This window comes from Carcharhinus amblyrhynchos, chromosome 2, assembly GCF_965287045.1.
Source record: "Carcharhinus amblyrhynchos chromosome 2, sCarAmb.v2.hapA, whole genome shotgun sequence".
In the NCBI taxonomy this organism is placed as follows: domain Eukaryota; kingdom Metazoa; phylum Chordata; class Chondrichthyes; order Carcharhiniformes; family Carcharhinidae; genus Carcharhinus; species Carcharhinus amblyrhynchos.
This window is the reverse complement of record NC_137325.1, coordinates 108,560,171-108,579,486: the sequence shown is the minus strand read 5'-3', so window position 1 is coordinate 108,579,486 and position 19,316 is coordinate 108,560,171. Positions and strand designations below refer to the sequence as shown.

The 19,316-nt window shown below is 40.3% G+C and overlaps 1 protein-coding gene across 1 annotated transcript; it reads right to left on the bottom strand.

Moving 5' to 3' along the window:
- Positions 1-1,002: 1,002 nt before the first annotated feature.
- On the bottom strand, positions 1,003-17,365 carry LOC145357475 (type III intermediate filament-like). Its single transcript, XM_080210846.1, has 9 exons — positions 16,752-17,365; positions 15,402-15,462; positions 9,945-10,040; positions 9,649-9,810; positions 6,684-6,809; positions 3,579-3,799; positions 2,701-2,744; positions 1,514-1,599; positions 1,003-1,416 (listed from the first exon to the last, which is right to left on the bottom strand). The coding sequence occupies exons 1-9, from the start codon at positions 17,270-17,272 to the stop codon at positions 1,381-1,383; spliced, it is 1,353 nt and encodes a 450-aa protein (XP_080066972.1). The 5' UTR covers positions 17,273-17,365; the 3' UTR covers positions 1,003-1,380.
- Positions 17,366-19,316: the final 1,951 nt, after the last annotated feature.

The following is a 19,316-nucleotide window of genomic DNA, read 5'->3' as shown; positions in this document are numbered from 1 at the left end:
ATGAGGGGCAGTTAAATCTGATGAGTTGGACAAAACATGCAAGCAGGAGAAATGAAAGAAGAGATTTAATTAGGGAACACATCAGGACCTTTCAAACATGACTGGAGACTTACTTATAATTTTATCGCTTGGTCAAATCATGTACAAATGTATAATATTGTTTCCTATTGGTGAATCTGCAGAACTCTTTGCTGCATAAGATTTTGGAGGCCAAGTCAGAGTGTCTTTGAGACAGAGATAGAAAATTTCTTGATTAACAAAGGAATCAGGGATTATGAAAAGGCAGGAGAATAAAGACGAGAAAAATATCAGCCATGATTGAATCATGGAGCAGACTCAATGGGCCAAGTGGCCTAATTCTGCTCCTGTCTTATGGTCTTCCTCCTTGACTGTCATTTCTTTTCAATATATGTTGTATGTGGTCTCATATTCTGTAGAATAATTTTCCATTATACACTTTGTGACAATGCTGTAACACATTTACCATGCTTCCAGTGCAATACTCCCCACCAGGAACACGTCAGAACTTCATGCTATGCATGTGTCTCATTAACACTCACAGAAAGTCACTTGAGATTTTCTCCATAGATGATCCCTGACCTACAAAATATTTAGTCATTTTCTAGTTTTACTTCAAATTTCCAGCACAGCAGTTGCTGTAAATTACATGGCACCTTTTGGTCAGTCTCATTTATTTTTCATGTACAGTAGTGCTGACCACTGTCTTTAAGCAGGCTAACTGCAAGTAGGAGTGTGCTTGTCTACGCTTGATTACCCTTTGAATTGACCTGGAGTTTCTTAGTACCCTTGCTTTGCACAGCTCTCTAAATGAAAAGTGTCTAGGTAGCGCATTCCAATCATAGCAAAACATAATTACAAAATGGTTATGACTTTTTATATGTTTCTTAGTGAGAGATTATTAAAAGCAGCCCCTAGCAGCAAGTTATGGGGGTGATGCTGAAAACTTCCATCAAAACAGCTGAATAAGAATTCAAACAGAGGATTTGTTCAAAGTTTTATTACAGCTTGCTTACACAGAATTGCTGGGAAGAAAAGTAAAGCAATTGAGATTCTAAACCTGTAAATAAAAGATTCAAAACTGGTGAATGAAGAAGTATTGCTATTTATTACTGTGCCATTGTAAACTCTTTCTGTAAACAGAGTGATATATTCCTTCTGTAAAACCATTTGCTTTTCTACAAAGCTTACAACACAACTTTATTGAATCTGACACTCTTCAGTTAGATACAGAAAGGCACTTCAAAGCCAACAGTTTTCTTCTTGATTAAAAGGAGGAGCAACATTCTTGTCAAGCGTTTCTTCTTATAGGTCATCGGCTTCCACGCGCATGAAAGAGCATTCTCAGACCAAAGACTTGGTTCAGTCTTCAATTCTCTGGGTAGTTTCGCTGAGTATCTGCAAAAGCAAAGAAAATATTTGACACATTAGTTTTTGTAAGCTGGAAAGAGGTATATCCATTTTATTAATTTTTTTTGTGAACTTTAATACTAACGTCTCCTCCACTGGTTTCAATTGTTTTAATTACAACATTCCTCCTTGACATATGAACATCACTTGGCTGCTGCTCATACATGGCATCTGGAAAGAAAATACAAATAATGAAATCATAGAGGAATGGTTTCAGTCAAAATACCAACTGTGCAAAGACAGAACAATATGCTTCCTCTTATGTTTTTAACTGAAACCTCCTATATTAAATAGACTAGTCCACAATTTAAATAATAATGCCGCTCTCTGAACATTTATAAGACATGCTTATTGCCAGAATCAAGTTGGAACATAAAGACATTATTGGGTCACTGCATTTACTACTAAGCATGATGTCCCATTGTTGAATGCAATAAAAAATGTTAGACATGTATCTATAGGCTTGCTTTAAGTTTGAAACATATTGAACAGTATCCATACTCCTTGGCTTGTTGACTATAGGCCAACATTGAGTTAACTGACCGTAGCCAGGAAAGTGGTAGGGTGTTGGGTACCACCTTGTTTTAGTTTTGGAGAATGGCTCAAGTCTGATCTCTGCTGGAACTTTATCTGTGTGGTTGCTGGGTAGATACAGGTTTGGTCTTGGCTGTGATGCCTTTATTGCAGTAGTGGACTTCCTCTCTTGGTGGGATATCAGTGTGAACTGCCATGCCACCAAGAAAAATAAATTGGGATTAATGTTAAAATGGCAGACAGAAGTCCCAATCCACTATTGTGAACAAAAAGGAAATCCAAACCTGTATCTTAAACAGTGTCAATTGTTAATGATTCCTTTATAAGACAAATATTCAACCAAATGTTCTGGGCAGTATGGTACCTCATCAGGTAAAAATACAAATTGAAGCTCTGAAACCTTTCACCAGAACCAGCTCAGATTTCATTGCACCTTTAAAAAGAATAAGTGTGGAAGCTTGTACTTGGTACTATAATGTTGAGTAGGCCTTGTGAAATATATGTTGTGCAGGTAAAGAAAAACATTTCTTAGATCAAATGTCTGTGAAGGAATACTATAACCACAGAACAGCTGACTTACCAATATCATTCTGCATTCAGTGCATGGCATGAAGTAAAGAGAAAGGTCCTTTATAGCAGGAAAAGCATGTCTTAAAACAGGTGCTTTTTATAAACTGACTTTTTAAAAAATGAAAATGTTACTCATCCATTTCCAAGTTAACAATAGAGATAACCTACCAGAAAGGCTTAGAGAACCAAATGGTGCCACAGGCATAGAAATCCTGCCAAAGAAAATAAATATATAATTACACAAATGAAGGAAATCATCCTTCCATGTAATTCTACTATTACCACGCCAACTCCCTGTCGAATCACTCAATAGCTTCTGCTGCCTTGACTCAATGTGTAAATTTATTCTATCCTCCCAAAAGATTCCTCCAGATGGAATGAAAGAACAGATTCAGCTGTAAAAATCTTATGACTACCATCACCAATGCATCTCCACCGTCACAATAATTTAAAGATCAATTACTATCATCAGCTTCAGTCATTTATTCCACCAAAGGCAACCAAGTTGCTGCTCTATTTGCCCGGAACATCTCAAGTGATGGTCTTTTTTTCTTCATTTGTTCACAGGATATGGACATTGTTTGCAAAGCAACATTTATTACCCGTTGACAGTTCTACTGAGAAGATATTGGTGGGTCTTCTAACCTAGCCAAGAACTAAAATTACACACATAAGGAGATTAGCTTTAAAAGTCAGGTGAAGCTTTTACTCGACCTAATGGTAGAGATTTAAAGAAGAATCTCTCTTGCTATATTAGTGGTGAGTTTTGTCAGTTTATTGTTCACATGTGTATAATATATGTACAAAGCACCATAAGTTCAAATGTGTTTTCTATACAACAAGTACCAATTTTGTTTTGTGAAGGTACTTGTTTAATTCTTGCTGCTTATGTCAGTGCATTTACAAAGCGAAGAAACTTATATGGATTTTTGAAGTTACTGAGTATATGTTTGTATCAATCTTCAAACTGAATATTTTATAATTAACACTACTTTTCATTTGAATTAAAAAGTAAATATTTTTCTTAAATTACACAAAAACGTTACCTGCTTTCCTCGCCCTCCAGCAATTTCCTGTAGGTTGCAATCTCAATATCAAGAGCCATCTTTACAGTCAGCAACTCTTGGTATTCTTGCAAGTGACGAGCCATCTCATCCTTCAAGTTACCAATGTCATCTTCAAGACGGTTAATGGTATCTTGGGCATTATTTGCTTCCAAAATGTAACGTTCTTCCATTTCTTGCATTTGACGCTCAAGAGATTCATTCTGTTTTAACAGGAATATTTGTGTTACTTTCATTTTCTTCCTTCAGTCCCCTACTTCATGCTTTTTCTCTCATATTTGTATGAGGAAGAGCATCACCTCTGTTTCAATGGTTCCAAAACCATTCCAGATATACATTCATAAACCACAAGTTTTATTAATGTACTGCTTAATTTCAGAATTCATGAGGGCACTTGGGATTTTTGCCAAGGCATAAAATCATAGTTGTAATGATTTAGCTTCTCAGTCATTCACTGTAAGCCACTATAATTGAAAATTTTCCTGGGATGATCAGGGCAGTTTACAATCACAATAGTGATCACTTAAAAGAATAAAGATTGCTTTTTTAGCTGTAAAGTATTTGTTGGTAGCTTCATTGGATCTGCAGCAACACCCATCCATTAAAAGGCAATATTGATAAAGTTTCAAAAGTTAAGAATCAGAAACGTTTTCAAAAGTTTAACATACAATAAATTTTAACACAGATATTAGAAAGCAACTTTAAAATAATGTAGAGTTAAAAAGAAAACAGAAGGAGAGAACTAAAGCAAGTGAAGATGGCATGGTATATATTTACCAATGTATTTGGGGGGGGTGTTCAAATATTAGGAAAAAGGCAACCCCCAAACTACTTGGAAAAATCTTCTGCTGATATCAGCGCAAATACAGTATGACAAGCTTCTGGGCCAATAACCTTATTGGTGTACTTGAGTTTAATTAAGTATTTGCTTTGATATTCCTCTCTGTAGCATCAGAGATAAGTAATTAACCAGGCAATACCAAAAATATATGAAGAAGCAACATGTTTTGAAAGGCTCATGCACCTCCTTATATGGCCTTGAAATGTACTCAGCCTGTACTAAATTTGGAAGCAATATTATAAAGCAAATGAGATGGAAAGGGACATTCCTGGCTCTCCAAGCCACATTTACTCAGTCTATTCAAAGAGCATAGATATTTTCCTGATATTCTGGTCAACATCAAACAAATCCCTGAGGAACAGATCATTTATTTCAGTGTTGTTTGAGGTGCTTGCTAAGTGAAAATTGGCTGCCAGATTTCCTATATTGCAGCAGTAACTACACATTGAAAGTGCACTATTGGCTGTGGAACATTTTGGGATATCTTGAGGTTGTAAAAGGTGATTTTTTTTAATGACCAAGAGGTGCTACTTATACTTGTGTCCAGAAAGTTGCCCTTAAACTTTGCATTGGGATGTTTACCACAACAGATAACAGCAGTGAACAGGACTTAGAAACAAGACAACGAGGACAGTATTTTGGACTTTCCATGAGACTGAGGGAAAGTCAAGGCCTGAATCCTTCTGACTGCTATGTCTAATAGGGTAATGAAGTATTTAAGAACCAATTTGTAAGCCCATTCTACACGTTGATCATTTCCAATGTTTTTATTCACTAGTTTTGAGCCTGTGACACCCACCTTCTCTTGCAATTTTATTTATTTTTTCAGATTTACCTCTTCCTTACTGCCAACTGTTTTATGTACATTATGTTATACAGAAATGCTAAGATTGGCACTCAGCCACATTCTTTCGAGGCTGAAATTTCCAAGTTTCTCCAACTTTCCCCACAATTCAGCCTCAGGCAATGATTCTTGTAGCTCGACAGTGCTTGAAATTCTTCCCTTTGTCTTGCCATGATCAGAACAGAGTAGCATTCTCAAGCTGGCAACTGAACAGAGCACTGTAAAATTTGATCATAACTTGTTTTCGCTTTATAATTCTGTTGAAATTGGCGATTTTGGCTCCCGTTATTTAAAACGATTGAGGATCAGATCTATTAAGACTTATCAGCCTTTCTTTAAAAATATTTCCTTTGCTTTTTCAATGTTATCCATGTACTTCAATAACATTCAGCTTTAACTCAGCATTATCCCTCTTGGCTTTTCCATTGAATTTGATTTGTTATGCAGCTTTCCAGGCCTTTCCTCCGAAGTTAGAAAAAACTGAAGGCATTTTCTTCAGTCTCTGTCCCAAAATCTGTTCCCTAGCCACCAATTCCATCCCTTTCCCTGGCTTTCAATTGAAGCAGTCTGTTTGTAACCTCCACATCCTATTCGATCCTGACCTGTGCTTTCAACCATAAACCCACCCCATCTTCAAGGCTGTCTACTTCTACCACTGTAATATTTCTATAACCTCCTCTAGTGCTGCTACTTGCTTGTAGTTTCAGCACTGATCCATTCTGGCTTCTTGTGCATCTCCAATTTTAATTGTTCTCCAACGGCAGCTACACCTTCAGCTTTCCAGTTCCTGTTCCCTGGAAGTCTGAACCTAAACCTGTTCATCTCCCTACTTCTTTCTTCTCCTTTAAGTCTCTCCTTAAAACCTGCCTCTCTGATGAAGCATTGGGTCATCTACCTAGAGATGGATAGGTTCTTGATTGTTAAAAGGGATCAAGGGATATGGAGGTAAAAACGGAAGAATGGGGCTGAGAAACTTATCAGCCATGGTTGAATGGCATAGCAGACTCGATGGGCCAAATGGCTTAATTCTGCTCCTATATCTTATAAAACATAGAACATTATAGCACAGTACAGGCCCTTCAGCCCTTGATGTTGCCCCGACCAGTGGAAGGGATCTAATGACCCTCTAACCTAAACTAATCCAATGTTATCCATATGCTTATCCACTGACCATTTGAACGCCCTTAAAGTTGGTGAGTTATGGTCTTACTTGTCCTAATATCCCTATGTAGCTTGGTGGCAACTTTTACTTCTGATGGTGTCGCTAAACACATTGGCATGTTTTATCGTGTTAAAGGATTTGATAAACGTGCAGTGTTGTTGTTGGTCAACAAATCTTTCAGTTCTATAACTGAATTGAATTTGTTGAAGGCTACATATAATACATATTTAGAGTACTTACTGTTCCCTTAAGTGCATCAATATCGCAGGTCAGTGTCTGGATTTGTCTGCGGTATTCACTATTCTCTTGTTTAGCTGTGCGAAGAGCATCATTGTTGCGAGAGGCAGAATCACTCACATCAGCCAACTGTTTCAATACAAAAATCTCGATGAGCGATTCTTAATATAACACTTGCGTCCTGACTTTACCAAATAAAATACATTTAAATCTTAGTTTTGTATTTAATAAAGGATTAATGTACATTGCCCTGATTGCTGTGGGAGTCGCTGTAGGAAAATGTGGATGTGACAGTGACAGTGACACTGACTGCGGAGATAGTAGTGTGGAAGAGTTTATCACTAGGGTGACGAATGGGAAAAGTGCAGAGTGAAGTGATTCCACAGGTTACATTAGGTATTAAGGTGGGAAAGGTAGGGTGGAACTCTCCCCTAAGATTTTCAAAGTGCCAAAAAAGTCTGAAAATCGAAGCGTTTCATTCCGGTTTTTCCGACAAGCTGAGGTTCCACCCCCTCCACTGGCATGAAACTCCCTACTACCAAAAAAATTGACAAGAGTGTGGGAAAATACTTGTCGGGGAAACCGGCATGCACCCTGATCTCCCATTTACTGTGGGCAAGTGGGCCCCCATCATGAAAACATGCCAATCGGCTCAACTTGTCCATGCTACCCAGTTTTTAACCACTAAGCTAGTCCCAACTGCCCGCATTTTTGCCCATATCTCTCTATACCCATCTTATCCATGTAACTGTAACATGCATTTTAAAAAGACCAAATTGTACAAATTGACCAAATGGTGACTAGTGGAGTGCCCCAGGGGTCGGTGCTGGGGCCTCAGCTTTTTACCATTTATATAGATGATCTGGAGGAGGGAACCGAGTGTAGCGTGTCGAAATTTGCTGATGACACCAAGATTGGGGGAACGGCAAATTGTGCGGAGGGTGTAGAGAGTCTGCAGAAGGATCTAGATAGGCTGGGCGAATGGGCCAGGAAATGGCAAATGGAATTTAATGCTGGCAAGTGTGAGGTGGTCCACTTTGGTAGGAATAATGGTAGGAAGGATTATTACTTACGTGGCGAAAAACTGCAGCAGGCGACGGTGCGGAGAGACCTCTTGGTCCTTGTGCATGAGTCGCAAAAACCCAGCTTGCAGGTGCAGCATGTGGTCAGGAAGGCGAATGGGATGCTGGCCTTCATAGCAAGGGGGATTGAATATAAAAGTAGGGAGGTCTTGCTGCAGCTGTATAGGGCATTGGTGAGACCGCAGCTGGAGTACTGTGTGCAGTTTTGGGCGCCGCACCTGCGCAAAGATATTTTGGCCTTGGAGGGAGTGCAGAGGAGGTTTACTAGGCTGATACCGGAGTTGAGGGGGTTGAGCTATGAGGAGAGGCTGAATAAACTAGGCTTGTACTCGTTAGAGTTTAGAAGAATGAGGGGAGATCTCATTGAGACGTATAAGATGATGAATGGGATGGATAGGATAGAGGTGGAGAGACTCTTCCCGCTCAAAAAAGACAGTGGGACTGGGGGCACAGCCTCAAGTTAAAGGGGGGGCGGTTTAGAACAGAGTTAAGGAGGAACTTCTTCACTCAAAGGGTGGTGAATCTCTGGAATTCTCTGCCCGTTGAAGTGGTGGAGGCTGCCTCGCTAAATATTTTTAAGACGCGGGTTGATGGGTTTTTGATAAGAGAGGGGATTAAGGGTTATGGGGAGAGGGCGGGAAAGTGGAACTGAGCCACGACAGATCAGCCATGATCTTATTGAATGGCAGGGCAGGCTCGAAGGGCTAGATGGCCTACTCCTGCTCCTATTTCTTATGTTCTTATGTTCCCGCTCTACTACTGTCTCTGGTAGCTCGCTCCAGACACTCACCATCCTCTGATGGTAAAATTGCCCCTCTGGAACTTTTTGTATCTCTCTCCTCTCACCTTAAACCTATTCCCTCTAGTTGTTCTGATTGCCATCCCCACCCGATTGTCAGTCTCCTGATCAGCGGTCCTGACGTCCAATTGCTAGCCTCACCATTAGCTGCCACTCCTGATGCAGAGTGCCCCTCTTTCCTCCCCTCCTATCTCTTGTCTGGCTCTGCCCCCTGTGAGGCTCCCCCTGAAGGCCCCACCCCCTTTTCCGGGGTCCTGGTGGGCACTGCCAGGGTCCCAGTCTGTTAGAAGGGGTACTGCCCCCAACCACCCAGGGGACCTCAGTAGCCTCCAGCCCCCTGGCAAGGCCATTACATCTGGTCCCCATTGATAGGTCCATCTGTATCTACGCCAATGAGAATCTCCACCTGCGAGGTTGGAAAGGCAATCAAACCCAAACAATAGTGTCCCGGGATCGCTGAATAGATTTATAAAAGGATACGAATATTTAAATCAGCCTCGAGCCATGATCAAGTCAGGTGAAATGGCCCAGGAAGATCACAACTGGCTGGATGCCGGGCGCATTTGGGATGTTTTGTCTCCCGCTGAAATTTCCCATTCCGCTATGCAACTCGACCAGTGCAGCGGGGTGGGAAAATCACTCCCATAAACTGGTATAGTTGAAATGTACGGAGCATGGATAAGGATGAGATTAGTCTGTTGATGAAATTGGAATGTGTATAACAGTAGTAATTTGAGCTGTTCTAAAATTTAGATGTGTTTATGAGTATGGAAGTTACTAGGATTTGAATGACAATTTGAAATATGCAACTTGGAGTTGGGAGTGAGTGCAATTATGCGATGGGTATAGCTGGTAGATATAGGAATAGAACTAAGGGTTTAGTATAGATAGTAGCGTGATAGTAATTATATATTCTATTGTGGGAGGAAGGGCAAAGATGCTTTTTTTTAAAAACAAGAAATAAAGATATAGAATTGGCACTGGGAGAGGGATAGTGCTTGGTGTAAGCTGTAGAAGTTGATTGATAGGTGGTTTGGCCTCCATTTTGTTTTCATGACTATCATAAAATGTATAGCAGAAAACATACCTTGGACTTGTACCATTCCTCGGTTTCAGCAATATTCTTAGCAGCAAGTTTATCAAACTGAGAACGAACTTCATGGAGTGCTGCAGTCAGGTCAGGTCTGACCACATCCATTTCAACCTTGACTTGCGAGTCTTGGATTTGAGCCTGCAGTTCACGAATTTCCTGAAGAAAAAAAATAAAAATATACAAGTCAATGTTTAAACAAAATAGTACATTCTAGATATCTTTAACCAGCATAACATATTTAAATGAATATTACCCAAAAAAGTATTCTGAATTATAAAAAACATGCTTACCTCTTCATGAAGTTTCTTTAAGAACATAATTTCTTCCTGCAGTGACTCAACTTTACGTTCCAGATCCAAACGTGCCAGACAGGCATCATCCACATCCTTATAGAAACAACAGAAAAATAAAATCCAGGACAACGTTAATTAAAGCAATTATTCTGTGCTGTTGCAATGTCTTATAAAACCTTATCTCAATAGTGAACTGCATTCATAATTATTAATTATGTATGATTGCACACATACTGTATAAAATGCTATGTTAATCCTTTTCTATTTGCCTTTGCAACTACATGAAGTGAAATAACCATTTTGTGTGTAGATTATAAGTGTCTTTAAGTCTTGTATAAAAATCTCCAATAGGGAGTGAGAGCTAACATTGATTTTGAAATTACTTGTTAGTTATTTATGATCCAGTAACATTCTGGCACATATTTTGTCCGTCACATTGAATTATATCTAATAATATATAAAACTGAATTCAATAATTTAAATCACTCATGTCAATGCTCAACCATCAGTGGAAACTGGTATTTGAATAGCTTCAACAACATAAAAATCTTAAAAACTGAAGTTTACAAAATGTGAAGGACGAGCTAAAGACAACAACCATTTTAAACAATTGCTAAAAATGTGTCCAACAATAGTTGTTGCACTATTCTAACGATTTCAAAATTGACAGACAGCACTTGAGCAGCTCCACATGCTTGTAAATTTGGCATAAACTCTATTTGATGCTGCACCACCCCTCTTCTGGTCAATCTTAAATAGAAATACACAGGCATTACAAACGGAAACATTCCATTCGGCCCAGTTCATGTTGGAATTTAGTTCCCATGATAATTGCAATGAAAACCAAATTAGGCGCAAATTAGCCTTATATCCATAGCTTTAAGAAAGCTATAAAGACTCATAGTCAGCATGCAAGAAGAAAAATATAAACTTCTGAACTTTTTCAGGTCAGTCACAGTCATTCATGATCAATCAGTGATTGTTCAACTCTGCTGCTCGAGAATGACGGTTGTCATTAACTATCGGAGGTGATGAAGTTACAAATCAAATAAAAAGTCATTGTTCAAATTCCAATTATTTTTGTGTATCCTTAATTGATTTTGATATTCTGCTGATCAAACACTCATTCTCCAAAGAGTTTTAAATAAGATTCAAAGATATTTTCTTCAAAAGAAATGCTATTCCCCTTTATAAGTCTCTTTTTAAAGTTTTGTTGGAAGTTAAATATTCCATCTGGTTGTTCCGGATTGCTGTATTTCATGCTGAAAATGCAGCTGGCTCTCATGCTGAACGGGATTAGGCTCGAAGATGAATGCAGTTATTTAAACCTGCTATGAAGTCTTGGTGATCAAACAGTTGGTGACTTTAATTGCAACTTGAGCTTTGATGTGGTAACTTCAGTACAGAGCACTGTAATAAGTTCTCTAATTAGACAGGATAGCTAGGTTTGTTCAATAGTGAGTGAATTTGATGTTTCTGTTATAGAGCAGCCATGATGCTGGATTTTATTAACACTGGGTCAATTATGAAATAGCAGCTATTGTTTTCTATTTGCTGTTTGATATACAATACTTTAAAATGCTTTGAAGGCAACATTACCTAATCAGCTGTACTAGGGATTTTGTGATTATTTAACAATCAACTGAGTCTTTTATGAAAATGCATCCAATTAAGTTTGTAACTATTTATAAGGGGAATAAAGAAATGGCTGAGAAATTACATTTTTATTTTGCAAATGTTTGTCTTAAATATTTGTTGTTTGTAACAATTGTCTTCACAAACAAAGACATGAATAATATGCCATAAGTGCTGCGAGAAACATGCTTTAGTGAGGAGCATTAGTAGAGAAATGCTTTTGGGGAAATTAGTAGGATTGAAGGTGGATAAATCTCCAGGGCCTGATAATCTTCATCTCAAGTACTTAAGGAAGTGGCCCTGGAAATAGTAGATCCATTGGTAGTTATTTTTCAAAATCCTTTGAACTCTGGAATTGTTCCTACAGATTGGATGGTAACTAATGTAAGCCCACTATTCAAAAAGGGAGAAAACAGGGAATTAAAGACTAGTGAGCCTAACATTGGCACTGGGGAAGTTGCTAGAGTCCATTATCAAGGATTTCATATCTCAGCATTTGGAAGGCAGTGGTATAATCAGCAAAGCCAGCATGTGTACAATCAGACAAAGTCAGCATGGATTTACAAAAGGGAAATGATGCTTGACGAATCTATTAAAACTTTTTGAGGATGTAACTGGTAGAACTGACCAAGGAGAACCAGTAGATATGATTTGTTTAGATTTTCAACAAGGCCTTACATAACAGACTACTATGTAAAGTTAAAGCACATGGGATTGCAGGTAACGTCTTGAGATGGATAGAAAGCTGTTCAGCAGATAGGAAGCAAAGGGTTGGCATAAATTGATCTTTTCTGATAAGCAGTCAGTAACTAGTGGGATTCTGCAGGAATGTGTGCTCAGACCCCAACTATTCACATTATATATTAATGATTTGGAAGAGGGAACTGAATATATTATCTCCAAATTTGCAGATGATACAAAGTTGGCTGGGAGGATGAGTTGTGAGGGGAATACAGAGATGCTTCAGCAAGATTCAGCAGGCTGAATATGTGGGCATCTGCATGGCAGATGCAGTGTAATGCAGATAAATGTGAGCTTATGCACTTTGGCAGCAATAATAGGAAGATAGATTATTACTAGAATGGGTGTAAATTGAGAGAGGTGGATGCTCAACAACAGCTTTGGAGTCCTCGTGCATCAATCGTTGGTACAGTAGGCAGTAAAGAAGATAAATAATATGTTGGCTTTCATAGCAGGAGAATTTGAGTATAGGAATAGGAATGTTTTGCTGCAATTGTATAAGCCGTTGGTGAGGTCACACCTGGAGTATTGTGTGCAGTTTTGGTCCTTATCTGAGGAAGGATGGCTTTGCTATAGAGGGAGTACACCAAAGGCTTACCAAGCTGATTCCAGGGATGGCAGGTCTGTCATATGAGGAGACGCTAAGTCGGTTAGGATTATATTCACTGGAGTTTAGAAGAGTGAGAGGGGATCTTATAGAAATTTACAAAATTCTAACAGAGTTGGACAGGATAGATTCAGAAAGAATGTTCCCAATAGTTTGAGGATACGGAGTAAACCTTTTAGAACTTAGGTGAAGAGAAATTTCTTCAAGCAGAGGGTGGTGGATGTGTGGAATTCACTACCACATAACGTATTGATGCCAAAACATTGTCCGATTTCAAGAAGAAATTAGATATAGCTCGTGGGGCTAAAGGGATCAAGGGATGGGGGAATTAGGATACTGAATTCAATGATTAGCCATGATCAAAATGAATGGCAGAACAGACTTGAAGAGCCAAATGGTCTACTCCTGCTTCTAATTTTTACATTTCTATAAATAGAGAACTGAAGTAATGTTTTTTAATTGTTTGGCTCCTATAGAAGCACTTCTATCTAGCAAATCACAGAGAATGCGGGGAGACTGAAAGTATTCTTAGCACCCCACTTGGCAGAGGACAATTAAGTTTTTGGTAACAAACAGAACCACACATTAAATCAGTCCAAATGAAAAACAATAGCATGTCTGACCATTCTTAGCTTATCTTTGTATTTAACTTTTACAGCTCATTTCATACAAGATCTCACAATTAAGTACACACAAGTTAAAAACATGTTAGATACAAATGTTATTGGTCAATGAGTTAGTGCCTTCAGGACAGGAATATTAAAGGGAAATAGATCAATGAAATTTTTTCACTGTTTTTGAGTATTCTGTTATTAGCATGTTGCATGTGGGTTACCAAATTGTGTATTTCTTTATTGAATAATTAATTTTTCCAGAAAAAAATTAAAGTTTTGCTTTCTTGTTTCTTGTCACTAAGATGTTAATGTTGTTACTGCAGCAACTCTAATCTACTGCAATACCCTAATCTACTGCTTTCCAGCTGTACAAAAGTATCTAGTCATTCAATTATTTTACTGACATGAGCGGGGTTCTTTTCACAGCATTTCAAGACAAATCCTTGTTGGACTTCGCTTTATATTAGTGGGGAATAACAAATAGCTGCTTCCTTGGAATAATCGTTACTATAATTCATTTGACAGGGTCATGAGTTAGACTGATAAAGTTTGTGCATCCGCTCGAACTCAATCACCGCTATCCACCACAGGGGGAGCTAATGGAAGCAATAAGTTGCTTCTCAGTGCAAAGGAATCTTAATGAAAGGGACTGCCCCAGAGTGCCACACCCTGTAGACTCAGGGAAGATGTGTGGTTGTGGGCCATTGGATTAAACACAACGAGAATTACTTTAAAAAGAATGTGTTCTTCAATTAACAAAGCCAAAAGAAAAAAATAGTTTAGCACGGACGCAAGAGCAGTAAGACAGTGGCTGCTCAGTAATTCTGTCCAGCTGGAACTTCAAAGAGAGTGTTCCATCATGCACAGTCAGCGAGTGGGGGCCAGACGCTTCCTCAGGAAGAGAGATTACTGGCCACGTCACCCCAGGCTGCTCTTGTGCATTTTCCACAGGGTGTCTCTGAATATCATCAGCAGAATTCCATGCTGACTCAGGGAGTCAGGCACCATGTATTATGCAGTTATAACAACACTTTGATTCCTGCTCTTCGCTGAATTAACCAATAATGCCTGGGACACTGAGGACATTTTCACAGACATCCGGATGCTCTGAACTGGGAAAACGGGACAAAAATCAGCCTTTTTTTGGAAAGTGCACATATGTGGCCATCCAGTGAGGACAGTAGCATACCTCACCTTCTTGACTGATCCCACCAAGTAAACTGCTCACACAGCTAGGGTAATTTTAACTTAACTCACCAGGCAGAACTCCTGCAGGGTTGGCTGGCATGCCAGTTTGCACCCCAGTGCATTTAAAATCAATTGCCCATCCCCAGCCCTCTCCCCAGGTGGGTCAAGTTAAAATTGCCCCTGTAGGAATTCATGTCTAAATCAAAGTTACTTGTAGGAGTATCTTTACAGGTGATTGACTACAGCAGGGTGAGCAAAGGATGAAAAGCAAATCAGAAGCAGACTTGGGAAAAAATTTTTGGTTGACATTGATATATTTAAGAAATAATCAAATAAATTATATTTCGAATGTTTTTGTAATACCCTTCCTGTTGCATTGATTTTATCCCCAAATGTTCTAAATTGTTATAAATTCAGAAGTCTCGCAGAAAGCCACTCGCTGCAGGGAAGGTTAGAATGGGGGGAGGGTTGGTTCAAAAGAAGGGACTGTTCTAAGGCAGCCTTTTATCTGCTCACAGATTGGATTGGGTGTGTCTGTCTCTCTGTATGTGGTCACTTGGTAGGAGGCTTGCGGTCCAGTCTCATGGGCATTGACTATCAACTCGAGCCCTCCCGATCACTGAAATCAGGTTGAATTTTCACCGATGGCAGTGAGTTTTGTGTTCATACCTGTCTGAAAGCTGCCAGGTTGTTTTCGGCCTCCTCCCGCTGAAGAATTTCATCTTGCAATCTGCAAATAACGGCATTGAGTATCAGATAGTTTCTACTTCGCCTCGAAGCGCCGCCCTGAACTTTCAGTGCTGGAGACGAGTAAAGTTTTAAAGATGCTCGTCTCCCTCTTTTCAATTACCTATATTCTCGCTTTTCTTTCTAGTTGAATGTATAGATACGTACCTCAACACACTGAAATCGATTGCTTTGCAAAAGTTTTGGTTAAATGTTTGCAACCTTATTCAAACCCTGGAATTAAATCACAGATATTGGTTGAATAGCTACTAAGGGCGGAGTTAGTCCTGGAGTCCACAAATTGGGTGCCACTTTCCCCAGCTCAATTTGAAAGCAAACGAACTGGATGTTCCCTTCTTGTTGGCCCCCCCCAAAAAAACCAGGACAATTCTTGACTTTGAATTTAGGCTGCAATTACACAGTTAAGGCTAACTTTCATGTGAGGAGCCTTCAACTGGCGGCATGACATGTGTGGTACAAGTCGCTAAAGGGAAATGATTGGAAAAGTGATGGGACAGGGTGGGGGTGGGAAAATGATTTCTCAAGGAGCTGTTGCAGCCTCCTTCCCCCCGCCCCCCGGCTAAATCGGGAGTGTCTGCCCAGCTTACGAAACGCAAGATGATCTCATGTGCTCACTTTCCGGAGATCCATTCGCATTACTGAACTCTATTCTCCCGCTGCCACTTCCACACCCATCAATAGCTCCAATCACTGCACACAGATCCGCGAATTCACAAATCTCCTCTAACACCCAAGCTGGAAATAACAATGAAGTGTGGAGTGTCCACAGTAACTAAAAGGAACTTTACACAACTTGCCAGACCAGCTTACACCATTCCACAATCAACTTGCACCAAGACATTTCTTTCTGATTTACACAAAAAAAGTCTTGCCCTTGAGGAATTAAGAGCGGATTTAACTATGTACTCTTGAGAGCTTTCAAACATTCTTGCAAGGAATGTCTGCATTCTCAGACTGCTGTGGGATTATCTGATGCCAATGAATTCATTATTCTTTATTGATAGCGGCTTAGTATTTCCAGCATTTTTGTTTCGTTTCTAATTCAGAAAGCGCCCCCCCAAAAAAACCCCACAAATGTTGCTGATGTAGAGAAACATATTCTTCATTACAGGTTTTAGTCTGAGTCTGTTACTTTAGGGTAACTTGCTGCCTGGTTAGTTCCCCCTCATTGTGTGAAAGTGGACGACTTTTGAAGAAAATCTGTACATACCACCCCACCCCCTTAAACCAAGAGAGCCCCACTGTAAGAGATAGTAAGAAGCACACACTCACTTCTCTCTCAGTTTCTGGAGATCGTCCGCCAGGTTATCCCTCTCCACCTCCATGCGGGATTTCTCATTGTTGACCTGGTCGATCTGGAGGCGCAGATCTCTCAGCTCCTGCTCGTACAGATCGCCGAGGCGGGACCTGGGCTTGCCCTTCAGCATCTCCAACTCGGCCAGCAGCATCTTGTTCTGCTGCTCCAGCCCCCTCACCTTGTCCAGGAAGCTGGCCAGGCGGTCGTTCAGTTCGATCATCTCGGCTTTCTCGTTGCTACGGTTCACCTTGAACTCCGAGTTCATGGCATCCACCAGGGAGAAGTTCAGGCTGCTCCCCACGGATGCCCCCGGGGCGCTGCTCCTGGCGTACGCCGCCTTGCTGCGCCTGATCATCGGCTGCTGCGAGTAACTACTGATCCTGGTGCTGGAGCTAACGCGCGGTAGTGAACGGACCGAGTAAGAGCGGTAGCTGGATATGGGCTTCACTGGTGCCTCGCTAAAGATCCGGCGGTAGGTACTCTTTGTAACGGACATTTTGTAATCCTTGTTGGGAGATACTCTACTTTCTGAACCTTCTCACACAAGCACCAACTTCTATGGGCTGCAAGAGAGGGATTGCTGGCAGATGCCTGATATTTATAGGGAACTTTCCCGTGGGGGTCCATGAGGCGAGTGCTGCTGCTGTGATTGACAGTGCATGGACCAACCGGCATCTGGCAGCAGCAAAGTTGGACCATCACCCACAACTTTACACTACTTCATGGAGGCGGGGAGCTGAAGGATTTGTAAGCATCTAGCTTCAGACTACAGACTTCCCACCATCCCCCCACCCCCCTCCTCAAGATTGAGTGTACATCCAGAGGAAGCCAATCTTAGTCTGGTAGAATGGTAGAGATCCGTTAATCCTAAAACAAGCCTGCTTTTACTGAGCAAATTAAATCAATCCAACACGAGTTGTTCTATCCACATAGTTAGTTGAATGCTGTCACCAAAGCAGTGACCAGAACATCTTAACCGTTTTCTTAAACAATCGGTGAGACTTTTCAAAGTATGCATGATGTTTGATTTTTGAAAAATTAATTCCGAGGAAGCATGATAAAAACGCCAGAGGTCAGTGTAACACAAAGACTGCTTTGATGGCAGCTCTGCAAAGCCAGAGAAGCACACTTTTGGAAGGCAAAGTACAGATAGATTGTTACATACATTCTTTTCATCTAAAAGCATTGGGGAAACAGGGCTGCTGCTATTGTTGGACCAAGCCGGAATCCCACTACATCATTGCACATGCATTTCACAAGCTTTCTACTAAAAATCAATATGTTTGAGGGTGTATGTTACAAAAGCTGAGGGGTTGGTCTGAGAGTAGCGAACCATCCCAAGCTGGGGCTCAGTGCTGAGAAGGGCGGGGTCGCTCTACAAAACTGCAACTCTGCAACCCCTTTGTAACTTCTAGGCATCTTGAGAACTCTCTAAAACCTCAAAGCAATTGAAAAGCTCAGCCGGAATCTTAAAATGCACAAGTTAATTGCTATTTCCATGTGTTAGGCATTGTTTGCCGTGATTGGAGAAACGTTCCAAATGTTACTTGTAAGTCTGGAGAAATAAAATTTCTGCCCCACCATCCGTCGGAAAACGTCCTCACTGTTTGTCTGATGACCCACATTACAGCAGATTAAATCTGTCCCTTTTTTAATCGATGATGTGAATCCACTGGGAAACCAGCGGTAAATGCTAGAACCCTTTCCAGTTGCTATGGAAGTTGCTGCACTTGGTTTGCGTCAGAATTAATTCCAAACGACTTCGTATCCTGGGGACGAAAAGGCTTGAGTCGGGAAAGGTGGGCGTTTCCCTCACAGCAGCAGCCGTAAGAATCATTTCCCATAAGAGAAATTATTTATTAATATTCCCAACAGTGAGCTTAAAAAAAATTGTCAAGCTGTGTGAATCTTACAGACCATTAAGACCTATATGAAGATATTTGGATACAGCCATTCTGTTAGCCCCGCTCCTTTGCACCTTCCCCATAGTCCTACATTTTCTTTTCATTTTCATTTTAGCTTCAATACCATCTGACAGCTGTAATTAAATCTGTTTCCACTTTTTCAGGCAGTGCATTCCAGATCCACCCCACCCCCAACCCTTCTTTTGTCAATAATCTTTAATCTGTGTTCTCTGGTTACAGGTCTTACTCCTCCCAGTGGATACTGTTTTCATGGACCTGATGTCTGTGTGAAGAAAGAATTACCCAGCTGATGTCATACTTAAGTTAAGAAAGCCCAACAACGCCTCTACTTTCTCAGAAGACTAAGAAAATTTGACATGTCAGCTACGACTCCAACTTTTACAAATGTACCATAGAAAGCATTCTTTCTGGTTGTATCAGTTTGGTATGGCTCCTGCTCTGCCCGAGACCGCAAGACAACAAATGGTCATGAATGTAGCCCAATCCATCACGCAAGCCAGTCTCCCATTCATTGTCTACATTTCCTGCTGCTTTGGCAAAGCAGCCAACATAATTAAGAACATTCTCTCACCTTGCATCGGAAAAAGGATACAAAAGTCTGCGGTCACGTTTCAA

Bases quoted from the DNA above. Each gene is read 5' to 3' on its own strand.
- LOC145357475 (XM_080210846.1), bottom strand. From the start codon at position 17,272: ATGTCCGTTACAAAGAGTACCTACCGCCGGATCTTTAGCGAGGCACCA. The intron at 9,811-9,944 runs GTAAGCATGTTT...TTTTTTCTTCAG, and splicing joins TAAAGAAACTTCATGAAGAG to GAAATTCGTGAACTGCAGGC. The intron at 3,800-6,683 runs GTAAGTACTCTA...CTGTTAAAACAG, and splicing joins TTGATGCACTTAAGGGAACA to AATGAATCTCTTGAGCGTCA.